Source organism: Fringilla coelebs, assembly GCF_963513975.1.
Source record: "Fringilla coelebs genome assembly, chromosome: 4".
Taxonomy (NCBI): Eukaryota; Metazoa; Chordata; class Aves; order Passeriformes; family Fringillidae; genus Fringilla; species Fringilla coelebs.
The window spans coordinates 29,973,511-29,992,108 of record NC_140032.1 but is presented as its reverse complement, the minus strand read 5'-3'; the positions used below and the strand labels follow the sequence as shown (position 1 = coordinate 29,992,108).

The following is an 18,598-nucleotide window of genomic DNA, read 5'->3' as shown; positions in this document are numbered from 1 at the left end:
CTTTAAAAGAGTAAACAGTAAAATAAACAGAATTTACCACAAATTGTAAGTCACTTTGAAGCAAACACGAATCATATGGCTTTCTGAAAGGCTGATGCTTTCTGTCAGGGTCTGTCATGCAGCACAGTTATGCATAGCTCATTGTCTTCAGTGACCTGGCAGTGTGCCTTGAGCACCTGCAGGAGCAGTGTGGCCAAAGGAAGCTGGTATTTCCCTTCAGATCAGTGTTACCTGGACTGTGTTGATGTGTTTTGGGTCCTTCCCAGACCAAGAGGCTTGTTTTGAAACTGGAAAGATCCAGTGGAGACTTAGTAAGATGGGTGGGGTCTCTGTCCAGTGAGCAGAGGTTGAGGGAGTTGAGCCTGTGCAGTCAATAACTTGAAAAGGACAGCTGTAAAGGTGATGCTGCCAGACTCTTCTCAGTAGCACCAGATCATGCAGCAATCAAAAATGCCTGCAAATTGTAGAGTGGGAGATGCATCCTTGCCCAGTGGTGCTGTAGAACCGCCCTTCCTGGAGGTTTGCAAGGCCCATCTAGACAAAAGCGTGGTCAGCTGATCTCATCTTAGTGGTGACCCTGCTCTGAATGGGAGTGTTGATATCTGGCCTCTGGAGGTCTCTTTCAGCCAATGTTTCCTTAGCTGCATTGTATTTGCTGCTGTTTTGAGATTTCAGTAACTTGATCTTAGTGCTAAATTAAACCTTTGCTAATGTTTTCTCCTGCTTAGAAGGCTTTAAAAGTATCTTTTTATTTCTTCCAAGGTGAGTTCTAGCAAAGCAGAACTAAGTTTAAATACAGCTTAAACATTCTAGGTTTCTCTTTCTGTGTTTGAATAGATTTGTGGATCTTGTACTTAAATGTAAAACTGTAAGATATGTCTTTAATTACTTTAAAACTTCAAATAGTTCTACTTTTAAGTTCATCTAAGCTTTTACTTTTAGGAGCCAAGACGAGGTCTGCTTCACTGAGCCAGTGCACACCAAAATCATCTGGGCCTCTACACTTAGCAAGGAAAGTTGGTGAGACTAGAGGTAATCAGCTGTTGGGTAGTCAATTTTTCACTTTTTCTTGGATCTCTCTGGCTGGAGAAGGAGCAGTAATGCTTTGATTTCAGAAAAATTGAGATACTTGACTTATTTTCTTTGCAGTTCACCAAATTGGACACTGGCTCTGCAAGGTTCTGTTCCTTACCTATTTGCTTTAGGGACATTCATTGTCTACTGTCTGCTTGAAACTTGTATTTCAAAAGGACTAAAAATACAGCATAATTAATCTGTGTGTTAAATGATGTTCTGTCACGTGCTTATAAGGTTGCATGCTTGCAAGACACAGTGTAGACTAGATTTTGCCAAGTTTGTGTTTAATTTAAGCAAGATTCTTGTGAGAGCATGCTTATTCACCCTGGCTGTTGATATTTACTCCACTTTATGTTTCTGTATCAGATGTTTGTTTTACCTTTAACTTTGAATTAAAATTAATTCTTTCTGCTACAGTGAATCAAAAGAACAGATACAAACCTTAGGACAAGGTTTGTAAGACCAAATTTTCACTTTGGGAGCAAAGCTCTATTTGCAAGGCTGAGGTGGGGGGAAACAAGTACAGCGGTGGTACAAAGCAGTTTGTTTCCTGAGGAAACCTGTGCCATAAGATCCACACTATTCCTAAAGCTTGCAGAAAGTTGTTGTCAAAAGACGTTTTATGAACTTCTGCACACGACTTTTGCGCTTACACCCAGCAGTCCAAAAGATTGCTGTCATTCAATATCCTTCAAAATAATAAAGTTTGTAGGTCAATTTTCACATAACTTTTAGGTAATACAGGAAGGGTGGGTTAACTTTCTCAGGGCTGTCATTTATATCTAACTTGGTTGTTAGCACATTTGAGAATGTTGTTAATTTGTTGCTGCTCTATGCAAATAAAATAACTGCAGCATACAGAAGGAAAAAAATGCTATAATACCAGTATAGATGATAGTCTTTTCTTTGTCTGTGGTCCTCCTTGAACGGGTAAATGTTTCACTTGAAACATTGCTACCTGACTTAAATGAAATATAATAACTGTAATGGGATAATCGTAATTGGGAATGCATCCTGCATTTACCAAACAGTTTCTTATAATGCTAAATCTTGCTGTAGATCATGCCGTCAGCCATTAGAAGAAAGAAGCTGAAATTGCAAAGTTTGAGGAGCTTATGTGGAAAGAATCTTGAATCTTAAAAAAGGCAGCCCTACTGCCCCTTACTGACTTGAAGTATAATTTTTTGTTTGTTTCCTTCCTGAAGGTACTCCTGGAAGAAACATACACCAAAGCCTATCTTGTTTGAGTCCCGGTGAGTTTCCTGAGTGCATTTTATATTTTTTGTGATGCAACTCAAATTAAGTTTATACATTATATTAGTATGTTGGTTCTTTGGGAAGAACAGATGCACAATGGATAAATCTGTAAACTATCACTGACTCAAGGAATATGGGAAAAAAGCCTATTTTCCTGGGTTTTGTCGACTTCCTGTCTTCTGGCTCCCCAGCTTAGGCTACACAGTCTGTTCTGTTCTGTTTCCAGTGAAACCTAAGGAGGTTTAAACAGTATGCAAAAAAAAAAAAAAGGAAATGAAATTTGGGTGTAATTTTTACTTTTTAGCCAAAATAAGTGATGAATGAACTTGTGTGTTGCAGCATTAAAAAAAAACAAAACCAAACAAATAGGATCCCACATAACCTTCCTTTTCTGGAACGTTCATTGTAGATCACCTGTTGGTGTGAGCTGTCTTTGTGTATCACTGTAGAGTACATTTGTGTAAGAAGTTGAAGTTATCGGAGCGTGTTGATGTGTGTGTCTGCTCATGTGGCAGAGGGAGAAATCGCAGCTGATTAAGTGGCAGATGGCGTTTCAAAATCTGGCAGAGTTTTAAGGACTTCATATTGGGTTTGTTTTTGGTGTTTACGCCAGTCAGGACACCTGGTGCTAATTTCTATCTGCCAAGAGGCTGAAAAGTCTTCAGATGATGCTTCTACTTGCAGCAGTTTCCAGGTCTTTTCAAGAGAGTTGGCAGTCTAAATTAGTTTCCCGGGAATCAGTGTGTATTTGTTGAATTAAAAGCTACTTGTAATTAATTACTCATTGAAAAGCTCTTTTTGAAAGATACTGAGAATCACTGGAAGGCCCTGTGTCCCCTGAGTGAATAGCAGATGTCTTTCTGAAAGAGGTGCTGTAGCCAAGCAGATGTTGTAAATTTGAGTCTGAAATTACTGGACAAGTCAGTTCTGACCTGTAACTCTGGTACTGTGGCAGTATGTTTTACATTTCTTGTAGTCATAACATGTATTTAATGCTTTTGTCTTTTACTCTCGTGGGTGTCAAATATATTCATATTAATTGTGGCTTAGTACTTCGATGTCTTCTGTTAAGAGTCAGGGCTTCTGTCAGACTTTGCCCAAAGTTCGTTTTGTTTGTTGCTTTTAATGGTATTTGACTGAACTAATTGTGAATGCCATGGGACAGAGAGAGAGAAACGGCAAGCATTTCTCACAGCGGCTTGTGAGAAGTTTTAAGGAGCTGGAAAGATGTGATAACTTGTTTACTGTAAACAATTTGCAGCTGGTGTTTTTCTATTTTATTTTTCTGTTCCTCTCAAAGACGGTGCGTGAGAGAGATGTTTCTGTTAGATTCTATTCTATTGGCTAACTATCGTACCACTCTATAAAAACCGCGCGGTTCCTTTGAATAAAACCTTCTTTGCCATTGCTACGACCCTGCCTCTCGCCTGTTCCTGTCCCGACCTCAGAACAGGAGTGACAACTAATGTTAGTTTTGGTAATGCCTGACACTGAGTTTCAAGAGCTCAAACCTAGTCTATTGTATAATCATGTAGGGCATGATTCAGCTAGCAACATAATGTCTTGATCAGCTCTTGAGGAAACTCCTAATAAACAATAAAATCTGCGTCTGGACTAGAAACTAGGAAAGTAAATTTCTCTTACACCTGCTTGCAGTAGTCTCAAAATATAACCTTATTTCCCCCAAAATTCACTGTGTACTTTCTTACTACTTTCCAGAGAAGTGGTGTTCTCTCTCCTTTTTACTGGTTTAGTATACTTTTGCTTGTGATTCATCTTTTCTGACCTAAAAAAGCATGTAGCTACATAACTTTGAAGTGTTGGATTTGAAAAACACAGCCATAAACTCCAAATTGACTGTACTGTTTAGCAATATTTTAATAAATGCTCTTTACTCATACTTTTGCCAATAAAATGGCTATATTTTAGTGTTTGTTTTAACAAACCTGAACTACTTACTGTACTGAGTCAGCTTCCAAAACTGGAGATGTTAGACATTCAACTTAATGCATTTCTAATTTGTACAGAGAACTCTTATAATATCCCATTTATGAATGCAGAGCTGTCTGGTGGAGTATTTTGCACTTTTAAGAAGCTTTTTTCCATCCTTACAGTTGCAGATAGTTCTTACAGAATAAAAATACTGTATGACTGCTTGGATATTCTGCAGTACAATGTCTTACATTTTAAGAAAAGACAAATGATCTTTTTTGAAATGAACTGAAATAATGCCAGCCAGTACCATGTAGAATGAGGCCCACTATCTTTTTTTTTTTTCCTTTTGGCTTTGATATTATAGTGAAGCTTTGTTCTAATGACTGCAGCTAGTATAAAGCTTTGTTCTTTTATTTCAGTGTCGTAGTTAAGTCTACAGTTTTTAGCCTTATCCAGTCAGAAGTTCCAACCCTACTTCTATTTCTCACCCATGTGCCCAGGACTAATTTGTTACAGCAGAACTCTGGTAGTTTATTAACTCTTAATTAAAAGTTAATATTTTAACTCCTAATATCAGAACTCTGGTATTAAGGTATTAACTCAGTGTCTAGCTCAGTTGTTCATGCTGCCTTTCACATTTCTTCAAGGATGAAAAAATAGCAGGTTTTTCTAGATACACTTCTGTTCCCTTAGTGTTGGTGCTGTTTCTCCATTTTTCCATTCATTTGCAGCAATGGTGCACAGCCAGAATCTGCTTGATGAAGCAAGCCGCAGCATACTGTTAGTGTGCCTGTAAAACTGGACAGACTTGCCTGTTTGCAGCTGTTCATTTCTTGTTTGTGTTAAAACATTCACGAGGCTTCTTTCTCTGAATTCTGTATTTTTCATGGGTGATGTTCAGTGCATCATATAAATTCTACATGTTCTATGGTATATTTCTTCAGCGCTGGCTTTAAAGCTTAGGCAGAATTAAGTTCTTGGAAATGTTTTATTATACTTCTTAACTTGCTAACTTCAAGTAAGGATGTTTATGTACACTTACTGTAATGTCTTAATGTAAATAGGAATCAAAATGTTGCCTCTTATGAGGTGGAATTTTGAACTATATGCAGAATTGCCTCTAAAAATGCATAAAGTAAGTGCTGTTTCCTTTTTACTTCAGCTTCACTGTAGAAGAAGCTGGCTATGTCTAATCCCTCAGTAGTATATTACAGTGCAGTGTGTGTGGGTGCAGTGGGTATTCACATCTCAGGTCTCTGTTACTGGCCAAACATTAAGTTACAACACAGTAATCTCTGAACCCACGTAAGCCAAGCAAAAGCAAATATCCTGTTTGGTAGTTCCAAAGGTAAAGCAATCACTTTGGGAATAAAGCATGTGAATATTTGGCTTATCCTGGTTTTCCATGACTCTGAAAGGGATCCGTGGTGTATTATGGATAACAAGTTAGACTTACATGTGCAGCGTAAGACCATTGTCAGGACAACAGCAAAGACAAGTGATGGATACACTTGTAAAGTGTTATTCAATATGAACAGTGTGATTTATGTTATATCTTTTAGCACTGTGATGGAGTATGCAGCATAGAATTGGTTACTAAAGGCTGTAGAAGCCATGAAAACCAAATCAGCTTTATCAAAAAATGGTACATGCTCGACCATGGTGTTCTGTTTTCTTATTCTCTTAAAGAAAGGATGTTTGTTTTAGTTCAACTGTTTGTGAGACAATATAACACAGAGAGGGAAGAAATTAAGTCAGAGGGCTTATTGCAAAAGTGAATAATAGTGCTGATCAAGCTAAAGTGGAAGAATAATGTATAAATATAGAATAATGTATAAATATAACAGTCTAAGAAGTTGTCCCTTGGAACAGGTTGTTAACGGTGGCATCTGACTCTTCACTCAAACTCTTTTACTGGGATAAGATGCTTTTTCTAACAAAATACTCTGGTTCAGACTAAAGTTGGAGGCATACTTCAAGGTTCAGTTTACACCCCTTTCTTTCATGCTCTTAGTCATCCCTGTTGAAGCTTGAGAGGAAACAGTTCTTATGTTGCAGATTCTTTGATAGAATAGGTTACTCTCAAAATACTTGCATTTTCCAGGTCAGAAAAACAAGGATTGATGTTTATCACACTCTGATTGTGCTTTGTCAACAACAAACAAGACTTAATATTTTAAAATTATATGTTTTACAGTGTCAAAACGTGTATTTTTCTTAAAAATTGGGAAGACTAATCTGAGATGTGATGCACATTGTTTTGAGTGCCAAATACTTAGATCTCCAGTTGACTGTGGCATTCAGCAATGTATGGCAAATTACCCCAACTGATGAGGGATATCTGCTCAAGCAACTCATTAGGGCTCTGTTTCTCCTTTGTGTCTGATTAGAAGATCTTTAGGGGTTTGTTATTGATTGGGGAGTGGTGTGTATTTGCTTGTAAGAGTTTTTGCAAGTGTAGAAGAATCTGTGCAGGCAGTGCTGTTGCTTGGAGACTTGAAAAGGCCTTGATATATATGTGAACATATGTGCCCTGATGTGCAGGTCTTCCACATTGAAGAAGAGGGACTTCTGACTAGCTCCAACTGGGAATTTCAATATAGATGTTTTGATAGGCTGGATTCTCAGTCTCTGATGTTAAGCGCTTCAGTTTTTCTGTCTCTGTCCCTATCTCAAAAGAAAATCCAGGAAATCCTGCAGAAGAACTTGGAACAGTTTTTTATGTTCTGGGGGACCAGAGGGTGACCAGATTAGTGCAAGATTAGATTCTGTATTCATTTAATACAGTTAATGTTTTACACACTGGAAATTCTGGTAGTTGAACAATGTAAATTAATATTTTCACTTTATCCCTTGAAAAGCAGCAGACATCAGGCTTAAACTTCCTTTTGCAGATATTTTACTGTGGCTGGACAATTTTGTTGCCTTTCTAGCTGCAACAAAAAGCTGGCTATAGTCTTTTTTTAGATTTTTTTTTTTCATTCATGTGAACTATGAGGACTATCTGAATGACTCAACTGTCTCGTGATCTAACCTTAGAATACCTTCAGGCTAATGCTCTTATAAACAGACAGCAAAGCGAAGTAGAGTAACTACTGCATGTGAACTAGTTATGAAAGCTGGCATTTGTTTTAATTTGCCATTTCTATATAAATAAATGCATATAATCTAAATGTATAATTGGACTTTCTTAATAATTGTATTCTTTTGGGACATATAATGATATTTATTTTGAAGAGTAAAGGGAATATCTATAAACCTGAAATAATCTTTGAAACACAATGTTGTCTTCTTGGCCAGATTTTTACACTGTTACTAAATAAAGTATAGTACAGCAACTAGGACTAAGGATTTAATTTCTTGGGGGAGAACTAGAATGCTCCAGAAGTCTTCAAAATGAAATGGCTGGTTTTGATAATCAGAGAATGCCACTCTAAATTCTGAAGTAATCTGTTTTGAGTAGAGTTTTTTTGGTTTGATTGTTTTTATTTTAACAAATGGTGTTTTCCTGATGTAGTATGTTTGATAGAATAGGCAGTGGGGTGCAAAAAACCCAGAGGTACCTGACAACACAGTCTTAACATATTCCAGATTTGGTCTCTTCAGTTAAGTCTGTCAGTGTATTTGCATTCATATTCCTTGTGTTCTTCTCAGATTTGATCTTCTGAAAGTTAACCATTTGGGAAGGTAGTCTGTTGTTCGGTGCTAACACTCAGCACTGTTCCCTGTGCCTTCAACAGATATTTTCACAAAAAAACAAGGAATTCCAAAACCTCAAGGCTTGCTATGGAGTAACATATGAGCTATCTAATTCAAGTGGTAGTAGTACTGTGTGGGCAGTTTGTCAGATTGATGGACTGAAAATGTTGGGATTATATTTAAAATTCCAGCAATGAGGACTTGGTAGGGGTTTTATTCGTTTTGCTATCGTGACAGACGATCATTCATTAAGGCCTTTTGTAGCCCAACCAAAATGGTTTTCACACTACAAGGTCTCTTTCTTCTGTTAATGGTTTTAAGTAAGGACCTTTTTTCTGGATTACAGGTTAGATATTTCAGAGTTCTTTGTTATTATTTAGTTCCAAACTTCTGTGAGAACCTTGCTCTCCAGCTCCACACATCCTCACAAGTGGTGATGCAGAAGTATGCAGGCTTTCTACAGCAGGAATGTTTGTAGTTTATTTCTGTGGTATTTATTCTGTTGTGGGGAGGAACGTCTGTGGTTCTCTTCCCTGCTATTTATTTTGATGTTTCACAATAACAAGCCACACAGGAGAGCAGCACAGAGCTTTGGTTTTCTCACACTTGTCTAAATATTGGATAGGCCAGCCTCTGTGTGGGTAGAGAGGGCAGCTAAAAGGGACATCTATCTACAGGCTGCATCAGCTCAGTCCAGGTGACAGAGAAAATTCCCATGTTGGGAACTGGAGTTCGTTGGACCCTGTTAGGGGCTTAAGTGGACATAATACTTGAAAGATCATTGAGCTGTCACAGGAATGTGAAACTCATGGCCTTGTGTCAAAGATGGTTAAACAACTTGTACATCTGCCTTTTTTTTTCTTTGCATGTCTGGGGTAAGGGAGAGTGTACAAAGCCCACACAGGTAGGCAAAAGACAGTGAGTTGTTTTCAATGTGCTTTGTGCTCTCTGGATAAACCACTATCATGTCTTAGGGCATATACTTGCCAAATTGACTTTATTTACAGTACTGCTCTTCCTTAGAGGCTCTCTGGGTATTGTTGTGAGACTGTGGATGAAGTACACATGCATGGAGAATATAAATCAGTATTGTGTAAATAAATAATTAATAGATCTGTAGGATGTGGGTCTAGTTTAAGCATTTATTTTTCTTCTGTTGCTTGAGGTTTGTGCTCACAAGAACTTAAGCATACACCTACCCTGTTTCTGAATGGCAGCAAAGAGGTGGTTGTGGGTTTTTTCACATCTGGCCAGATCATTGAAGCTTCAAATTTTAGGGCATTTTACTCTAACATTAGTGATATTGTACAGTGTTGTAGAGTAGGAGCTCTGTAGGATTTTGACTGAGGAAGTCTAACCAAAATGCCATTTTGAAAGGGACATCCTGCAAATGCACTTCCCTTTAATCAGAAGTTAAAAATGAAATTATTCTTGCAGTGTTTTGTGGCTGTTCTCAATTATAAAAGAGTGAAGTAATGTAAATACCAATGTTGCATGTGGGAGACACAGATCAGCCTGATTCCTGTATCAGTTTGCCTGGGAATCCACTACAGCATCACCTTCAGTTTTACAGGCTGCTGAATTTATAATGATTAAAAGCTTCTGTGTACAGAAAGAAGAAACATAAATTATTTAGGATTTTAGTTCCTGCTCTGAGGAAGGAAGATGTTTCCTTTTTTCTTCAGGAGAGGATTTGAGCTTAAAATTAGTCCTGAAGCTGCTGTTTGCATTCGTTGTGGCAGCAGGTAGTGTTGCCTACAGGACGATTAGCTTTTCAAAGTGGAGCACTGGCTAGAGCAGGGAGATCATAGGAAAGTGGAGTGGGAGCAGTCATTTTCCAGAAATAAAAATGAGGACACAGATGACCCTTTGGCTCTTAGCAGGTTCCAGCTTTTTGCATCTCTCTTTGCATAAGCAACTACCCTTCAGTTCTTCCTGAAGTAAAGCATGCCAGTAAAATCCATCTGCTCTTGCTGTCTTGTGACATGGAGCCAAGTGTCCTTTACATGGACTTCTTGGATCTAAATATCTAGCTCCTCATTTAGACCTTTATACAGTGAGGCACTTAACTGTGTTCCAGTGGCATTTTTAGAGATTGTTGGATGAGGCGAGAGGCAAAGGGACAGCAGAAACTCAGACACTGTGGATTTGGCCTCTTGAAGCTGAATTGAGAGCCTATACATGCCAGTGCACTTTGCTCCTTTTTTTTTATATTGCTAATGTTCCCAGGAGTGGCAGATATACTAAATCAGCTTGGGTTAAAATAGGTCTGGCCCCCCCATCAATCTGATGGTGTCATCAGGTACTGATGCATTTAGCAGCCCAGACTGAATTACACAGTCATAACAGGATAGAGCCCCTTTGTCCATGTTAATCTCAAATTCTGCCCTTGGAGTCAGAGGGAAGCCAGCAGTAAGATACTAGTAAATAAAATCTGTCTTGTCCTTTTGTCCTTTGTATATTTCTTCCTGTTTTATTCTGCTCTTTTCTGGTGCTGTTTTCTATCGCCCTTCTCTAATGTCAAGAAAGACCTGTCTCTGATCCTCATGTTATGCATGAAATGTAGACAGTGCATGCTCCTGGCGTGCTCTGTTAAGATGCCGTGGATTACGCCCTGGCTTTGTAGTCTGGCAGCACGAGGCCCTAGATGACTATCGTGGGAGTGCAGACAGGAGTGGAAGGTGCTGTTTTCCTAAGCCAGGGAAACCGTGCTAGCACATGCATGGCCACCACGGTGGGGCTATACTGTGGTGTGACACTGAGCTCTGGGAAGATTACTGAAGGAACCTCTCTGCAAATTGAGTCTTGCCTGGGAGCTGCTCAGACTGGCGTGGGCAGTGCTCTTGCTGGCTGCTGTCAGCACTGGGTACTAGATGGCACTAGATGAGAATGCATCCATTGCTCTTTATTCGTGCTGTCAGGTCTGCTTCTGAATAGCACAGGCTTGTTTCAGGTTTCTGGGGTTTAATACAAATAAAACTCTAGAGGCTGGAAAGGCATTTTTGTCCGATTAGAAGGTTTTTTACAAGTAATATGATGTATCTGTTTCTTCATGGCCTATTTTCACCCAAACAAAGAGCAGGAAAGAAGAGGCAGTAAAAGTATTATTTGTGTATCTCGTTAAAAGTAGTTTTGGTCTTTCCTAAAAGGATTTTGATGTTCATATAGAGCTTTGGTCTGCTCATATTTTGTATGGTGATTCATTCCTTCTGCAGTTTCCAAACTGGTTCATTACATCATGTTTTTCCTGTAGAGATTCTTTGTTCTAGCTCCTATTCCTAGGAGGTTTCAGCAGGGTGTTCCATCTTCTCTGGTTTTACAGCCAATGAGGAGTTCTTTACCTTTCTCCTAAGCACTGATGCAAGGATGGGGAGAAGTGGTGGGTTGTTTTTTGGATGTGTTTGGTTGGTTTGCAGTGGTTTGGGTTTTTTTTTTTAGCCTGACTGGATTGCTTTCACCTTTTTGAGAGCATCAGATTGGGAAGGTGAGAAAATATTTGCTACATAGGGCAGCTTCTCCCTTGGAGGAATGTGGGAACAGGAGGGAAATAAAATGGAGTTGTTCTGGGGGGTGCCCTGGCAAAAGGGTAAAACTTGGTGTGGCTGGGTGATAAATGATGTTTGAAGGCTGGCTGTATGCCCAGTAAAAATCTCAAAATGCCTTTATTAAGAAAGGATTTGACAGTAATGATCTAATATTTAATGAGATGTGCTAATGAAACTGTGCATGTGTGAATACACAAGTCTACTGAACTGTGCTGTAACAAGCCTTCTGGTTTACTGCTCAGTGTGGTTTTCAAGCATCATAATAATGCAGCCCAGAAAGGGGCAATGTCTTTGATAATAGTATTGGATTAGGAAAGAGTCTGGAACTGAAGGCTGTTGGAAAGATAGATGAACACACATTGCTTGTGCCAAAACTCTTCAGACTAGAAGGAATAGATGAGGTTTTATAGCAGTAATGACATGCATGCCCTGCTGTGTGCAGAGGCTGCCCTGGGAACCAAACAAAAAAACCTAATTTACTGTCTTTGTACTTATTTTGAATGGATTTGTGTGGACTGAAGATGTATTATAGTACTTCAGAGTTGGTGTTTCATCAGTGTGCTGGGAAATAAATATTTTGGTACCTGCTTTGAAAACATGCTGGTGTATTCTCACGCAGTCTGCTGTGGAGTTTGCCTTGGTGGGTCTGTCTCAGTGCTGTGCTGCAGCTCTTCTGCTCTACATACAGTGAGCATCTGCTTCACTGTCACTGCACCGGGCTCTGCGTGATCTCAGATACCCAGATACAGCAACAACGTGCTATTTTTAGTTCTAGCTGATGTGGAAAATAAGCTCTATGAATTTAAAGTGCATCTTGAGCAAGTAAGACATGCTATTACAACATGAAAGTTAGATTTGTGGAGGTAAAGAGAGGTAAGGCACTGCTGAAATGAGACATGTCACTGTGATATTTGATTTGGCTTATACCTGCTTCAGACTAAGTTGAGTTCATTTTTTCTGGAAGTGGAAAAGCTGTTCAAAGGTATAGATGTTAGAGAACATTGGCAGGGGTTTGCTGAAATGGTAGAAGTGCAGAATCAATGGAAAAGTACCTAATTTTGTTGTCTCTAAATTGTGACAAAGTGTGTGGAGGCCAGCTCTTCAAGCAACGCCAAAGAAGTATGAGCTGCCACTGTCTTGTCTCCAACACTGGCTGAGAGTTCTTGGGTGGTCCCTGCTGCAGCAGCTGCCTGGTAAGGCAGCTGCTGACCTCAGGAAAAGTACTGAAATGTTTCTTTTTGCACAGGAAGGTGGCCAGTGCATGTATGTCGAGTCATGGTCACATGTAAAAAATGTGACGTTTTCTAATATGTAAAACAGTTGCTCCTTTACTTTATAAATTTATTTTAAATTTAATTTTTGCTAGTGGCAGTGGACTTCAACAAAGTATATGCAAAACTTTTCAGCTTGCTAAATAGTGAGAGGAAACTTTTTATATGAGGGCTAATCAAATATGGGAAGTACATCTATTTTGTAAGAATTCTTCCAACACGGCTTATTTGCCTCAGTGTTTGGGTGCCTTCAAAACCCAGCTGGCAGAGAACTGTTTTAATGTGAATTAATGCCTGAGTCCTTCTCCTCTGATGATAAATGGAAGCATCTGCAGTGTTGAGCTGCCAAGCTAAGCAGAATTTCCCTTAAGCAGCTCTCAAATACTGAGTTGTTCTTAGAGAATAGATGTGTCTTTGGATTTCTTAGTACTTTAAATGTGGACATAATATTTAATTGAAAGAAACAGTTTTAAAAAGTGCACCCTGAAAAGATTTTTGGAGAGCAAAGCTGAACTATGCCTCCAGGAATATTCAAATAAGGTTCCATCACAGTTTCCAAAGAAAAATTACGTGGACTGTGACATTGCCGGATGATATATTCAGCTGGTGAGACCACCCACTTCCTCCTCCTCCCTCCTCATCCTCCTCCTCCCATTTCTCCTTTTCCAGTTCCCAGCCCACAGAGTCCCATAGCAGATTGAGCATCGGTACTGTGATGCAATTCAGAGGCTGCTGGTTTTCGAAATCACTAAGTCGGTTTTATTCTGAGGACAAGCTTTGTTTTCAGAACATCTGGTGAGGAGAAGCTGCCAGCAGCATTTACACTGTGGATATCTGCTTTTGCTGATTTTTTGCTTGTCTGTGCATAAGGAGTACCAGCAAAGGAATGGAGACCTGATTATTTCTTCAAGCCTGCTTTCTTTAGCAAGAATTGCTCACTTCTGCCAGTAGTGATTTAAAAACATAGTATGTGACAGTACATGGAGGCTGTTTCTTGCTTGTTTGTCTTCCAACTGCACTGAAGACATGTTATGGTCCCCGAAATTTTCCTTATCCAACATGCGCATAAGGCTGACAGCAAAGGGATTGCTTCGAAACATTCGTCTGCCTTCTGGCTACAAGAAAAGCACTGTGATATTTCATACAGGTTTGTGTATTTTTAATATGGTGATTAGAGCATGCATTGAGTGAGTATCTTGTTTACTTCAACAGCATCTTATTTTTAGCAAGTAAGAACTGTACTGGGCATGAAAGTTTTTGAATTTCAGACAGAAGTCTGACTTTCAAGCAAAGCAGTTTCATATTCTAAGTTTCTGCATGTGTGCTGAGCTGCTTGTTCGGAAGATAGTTATTCTGTTTGTGAAATGCAAATTGGGATTTGCTTTTTCCTTGCACAAATCCAAAAATAGTATCAGGAAGTCTGTGCTATTAAATATTTATCTAATCATTTTAATGGTTATCTGCTGGGAACACTGTCTTTTCTGTATCTTGATTGGGTGCAAGGGGGGAACCAGGGAGCGAAGTGGAATGAATACAGGCTGTCATGGTGTGGGTTTCTGTCTGTGGGAAATATTTGAATACTTACCTGTAGATACCGGTTATCACAGTTGTGCTAAATACATCTTACTTGCAAGTGGAACAAATAAACTTTTGTGCCTCTTCTTTCAAGACAAACCTAAAAGGTACAACGTTTTGAGACACTGAAGACAAGTGTGTGTGTGTGTTTAATTCATACACAGACACAGAGAACAAAAAAACAAAAAAAATAGTACAAAATCCTCAGCTGCGTCTGACCTGATTTTTATTTTCAGTGTCAGGCGAAGCAAATAAAGCAAGTTTATGGAAGGTAGGCTTTATTCCACAACATACATGTGTCATTTTGGGGGTGAGGCGTGGAAGTTGTTTTTTTGTTTGAGCCGAGCTATGTGACATCTAGAGATACCCAAGAGCATCTTACATAAGTATTTTTCTCTGCTGTACTATTTACAATTTTCTTTCGTTTTACTTAGAGGGGAGCAAGCAGCTAGATAAGCTAGTTTTGCAGAAGCTCTTCAAGATTTTCCTCTCTCACTTGAATACCACCCTTTCTGCTTTTATTTTCTTGGAGTTGAGTGCTACTAGCCAGCTTTCCTTACTGTCCTGTCTTTTCACATGGCAGCTTAAACCATTTGCCTTGTCATTTCTTATCCTTGCCAAAGTAAATACAGCTTCAAAATTCTTCTGGGACGATAAATGCATTTATGAACATAATAAAGGCCAACTGTACAATATAGGCTTCTGTTTGCTTGTATTGGCTTTAAACTAAGATTTAAATACCTTGATGCCAAAAACTCTTATGTAAAGGGTGTCTTTGTGAGTATAACTCTATAAATAATGTGAAATTTCTACATAACACATACTCCAGGACCAAAAATCCTAAAGGAGAAGATAAGGGGAGATAATATTCAGTCTTCCAAATGTTCATTACTGAAATTTGTGTAATTTTGGAAAAATTAATGTCAGTGCATGTATCAAGAGAATTTTACAATTATAAGCATCAGCTTTTGGTTTCACTTATTTTGAGTGGATGTGAAAGCAAAACCTGCCTGAAGGTCTCTGTGAAATACACCATGTAAAATAGATTGCAAGCCCTGTGTTCTAGTTGAGCAGCACTACATTAAATAAGAATTGCTGAATAGACCTTTTGTGTGTTTTCTCTGTGTACAGTATGTACAGACTAATAGCACAGCACTGAAGCCTCAAAGATTTTTGCCTGCTTTCCCCCTTCTGCTTTGCTGTCCTTCTGTCTTGTAGGAAGTTAGTATGTTAGCAGAAAGATGACCAGTGGTTAGCTAGAGCCGAGTATACCAAAAAAGTAGGGCATATGAAAACCAGGTCATAGTCTGTAGTGGAGAATGCAAGTATGTATAGATAATACTGCGGGTTTTGAAACAGCAGAATGCATCGAAGCTTGTTAGTGATTATTTGAGGTTCATAAAACTCAGCAACAGTACACGAGGCAATGACTGTGTATATCACAAGCATAAAAGGTTATCTTCTGTTGTTGTTAAATGCCAGGAGGAGCCATATTTAGTTTTGCAGCACCAATATGACTGTCTTTTCTTGTAGTGGTTTAATTTGATTAAATGACATGTGGCTTCTTTCCAATGTCACATGAGCAGTAGGCGCAATAAGCTGTAGAGAGTGTGTGAATAAATAAGGGAAGGGGTAACTGCCAGAAGGAATTTCAGGGTCCATCTAGGAACATGAATATGTATGAGTGTTATGTAAACAACACTGAGTTCCAGTTTTGATGTAGATTGCACTTCTAAGAAGCATTATCATGAATTTCATTCTTTGCTCCCTTTGGTCATAGCATAGATCGACTGCCTTTATTACTATAGACCACTCTTGAGATACTTACAGCAATTGTTGAAGTTAGAATGTTGAAGTCATCTAGGGCACAGGTCAGGTTAGATTCTTATGTTTTCATATTGTGCTTGACAATTGCAGTGCCGTGACTTGGTGAGCTTAGAATGTAAGCGCTTTTGGGAGGAAGAGGATGGAACTTGTTCTTGGGTTTTCAGTCTGACTCGAGGGTAGTTTGCAGCAACCTGATGAAATTTCTTCACATGGAGCATGGGGGGGACACAGTTGTTTACACAGGTGTTAAGTTATTCTAGGTTAGTCATTGCACTTTAGCATTAAATGGATCCTTGGGCTGGATATCTTTGCACTACTTGTATTGTCATTCATGTGGAGGTGTCAAAGTACCTAGAGTAATTCAGATATGTTGCAGCATAACCACGTCTGTTCAGGGGAAGCCAAATAAAATCAGATGTTTTTCCCATAGGAAGGGAATAAATCCACGTGAAACTTAATGTAATATTTAAAATGTTTTTAAGGTGTTTCAGCTTGTTGCCTTGTGTCTAACTTCTGTGATTGTGCTCTGCACTGCTTCAAGGTCAAGATATCCAGAAGTTTCTTCTCTCTTCTTAAATGCAGGCAGACGTCAAAGTATCATTTTTCTCAGCAACTGGAAGCATACCACACCTGCATTGTTAGCTGCATGTAATGAGTGCCCTCTTCAGCAAAATAGAATCATGATACCTTAAGGAAATAATTTATTTTCCCATCTTGTGTCTTTTGGAACTTACTTGTAGCAAGTAACTGCAAAAATCTAAACACTTCAGAACTGCATAAACATGGCAGAGTAGAGTGGGAACCACTGTCTTTCAGTGATGAAATATTATATTTGCTTCCTTTATTGAGCCATTTAGGATTTTTACCAGAGTGACTAAAGTGCTCTTATGTTCTTCATGCTTCAGTAGTGTGACAGAGTAAATCATCATCTCTGTGTAGATCATCAGTTCTGTATAAACTGTGAGAGAAAGACATTCTCTTATGAATGATTCAAAATAGTAGTTTTGAATTGCTTATGTTTTCTCTTGTATAAAGAGAAGTCCAGACAAGAAACTAGCTTTGCAAATGGAGGTCAAAGCTCTTGTGCTTTTTGTTGAAAATTTGTCAATGTTTCTATCTTGTTTTGTCTCAAAATGTTTTCATCCAGCCCCTCTTGCTGCTTTTCGTCTTTCTTTCCTTCCCTTAAGCAAACTGTGCTTGGTGCTGCTGTCTTGGTGGTGACTGCTTACTAAACATGTCATTTCAGCAATACCAGTTTTAAAAGCTCCCTGGCTAATAACAAGAAAACATCATAAATGTGTTTACTTGGGCAGCTGATATCCTTTTTCAAGACTTTTTCCCAAAGTTGTTCTTTGATCACATTGGGAGCTATAAAATTACTTCTGTGTGTTGCAAAATAGGGTTTTTAAAAAAGTATTCTAAAAGCCTGAGATGCTATGGGTTGCTTAACTGTTCATATCACTTTTTTCCCATCCCCCTGAAGAATAAGTGAAGTACTGGTTAGATGTCTGACATTACAATTTAATACAGTGCCACAGAAAGATACCCAACACACTGAGTCCTACTAAGTATTCTAAATCCAGAAGTCTGCTGGAGAAATTTTATACAGGACAAGTATATTAAATATTTGTGTCACCACCAAGGAAAAAAATAGTCCAGAAGTAAAGCCAGCTTATCTGTTCTGAGCAAGAGAAGTTGAATAGCTGGAAACCATTCGTCATGGGGGATTTTGAATTTAATCACGTTCCTGTTTAAGTCAATGACATTCAGCTCCTGACTTAATCTATTCAAGACTGGGTACTAAATGACCTGCCTGATGTGCCTGATTTCAGTCTTAGTAGCTCATAGCTTCAGTAGGCATGTACATGAAAACTGTATGGAGATTCTTATTTTCAGGTGTCACAGCTCTGTGTTTCAGGGTTTGTAAGTACAGGTTGTACTCTATGCAAGTCTCATTCAATGGATGTGTTTACAATAGTGATAAAATAAAGCTAGCACTAGTAATTTCAAAGATAGCCTCAGAAGCAGAAAGGATCTGCCAAGCTCATCCACAACCCTGCCCCCCAAACAACAAAAGAAACTCCCCATCCCAACAAAAAACATGTCAGAGTCAAAACAGAGTAACTTATATGTGATGTTAACATTTAACCTCTGCATATATTTAATAAAATGTGAAAAAGAATTGAAATGGGGAGCTTTGCCTCAAAAAATCTGAGAAAGAATAAGTGGTGTGCTACTGAAAAACAGATGCATAGCAACTTGTGTTCTACTGTAGCAAGTAATGTTGGATTTTGTCATTCCTTCACTTAAATAGATTAATTATATGTGAAGGATGTCCCAAGTATTTGCCAGCATGAAATAAATAGAATTGTTGCTTCAAGCTCAACCTCATAAAAGAAAATTGGAGAGTAA

General features: G+C 38.7%; 1 protein-coding gene across 4 annotated transcripts in view; it reads left to right on the top strand.

Annotated features, from left to right (window-relative positions):
* MTUS1 (microtubule associated scaffold protein 1) overlaps positions 1 to 18,598 on the top strand; it is a 121,636-nt gene that overhangs the window by 54,367 nt on the left and 48,671 nt on the right. For 3 of the 4 annotated variants that reach the window (XM_084204646.1, XM_084204647.1, XM_084204645.1), the window contains 2 exons: positions 943 to 1,032; positions 2,283 to 2,330. In XM_084204646.1, the coding sequence (XP_084060772.1) occupies positions 943 to 1,032; positions 2,283 to 2,330 (138 nt within the window). Of the gene's footprint in view, positions 1 to 942; positions 1,033 to 2,282; positions 2,331 to 13,502; positions 13,932 to 18,598 lie in introns of those variants that run through there. The other variant, XM_084204648.1, reaches the window with a different exon arrangement.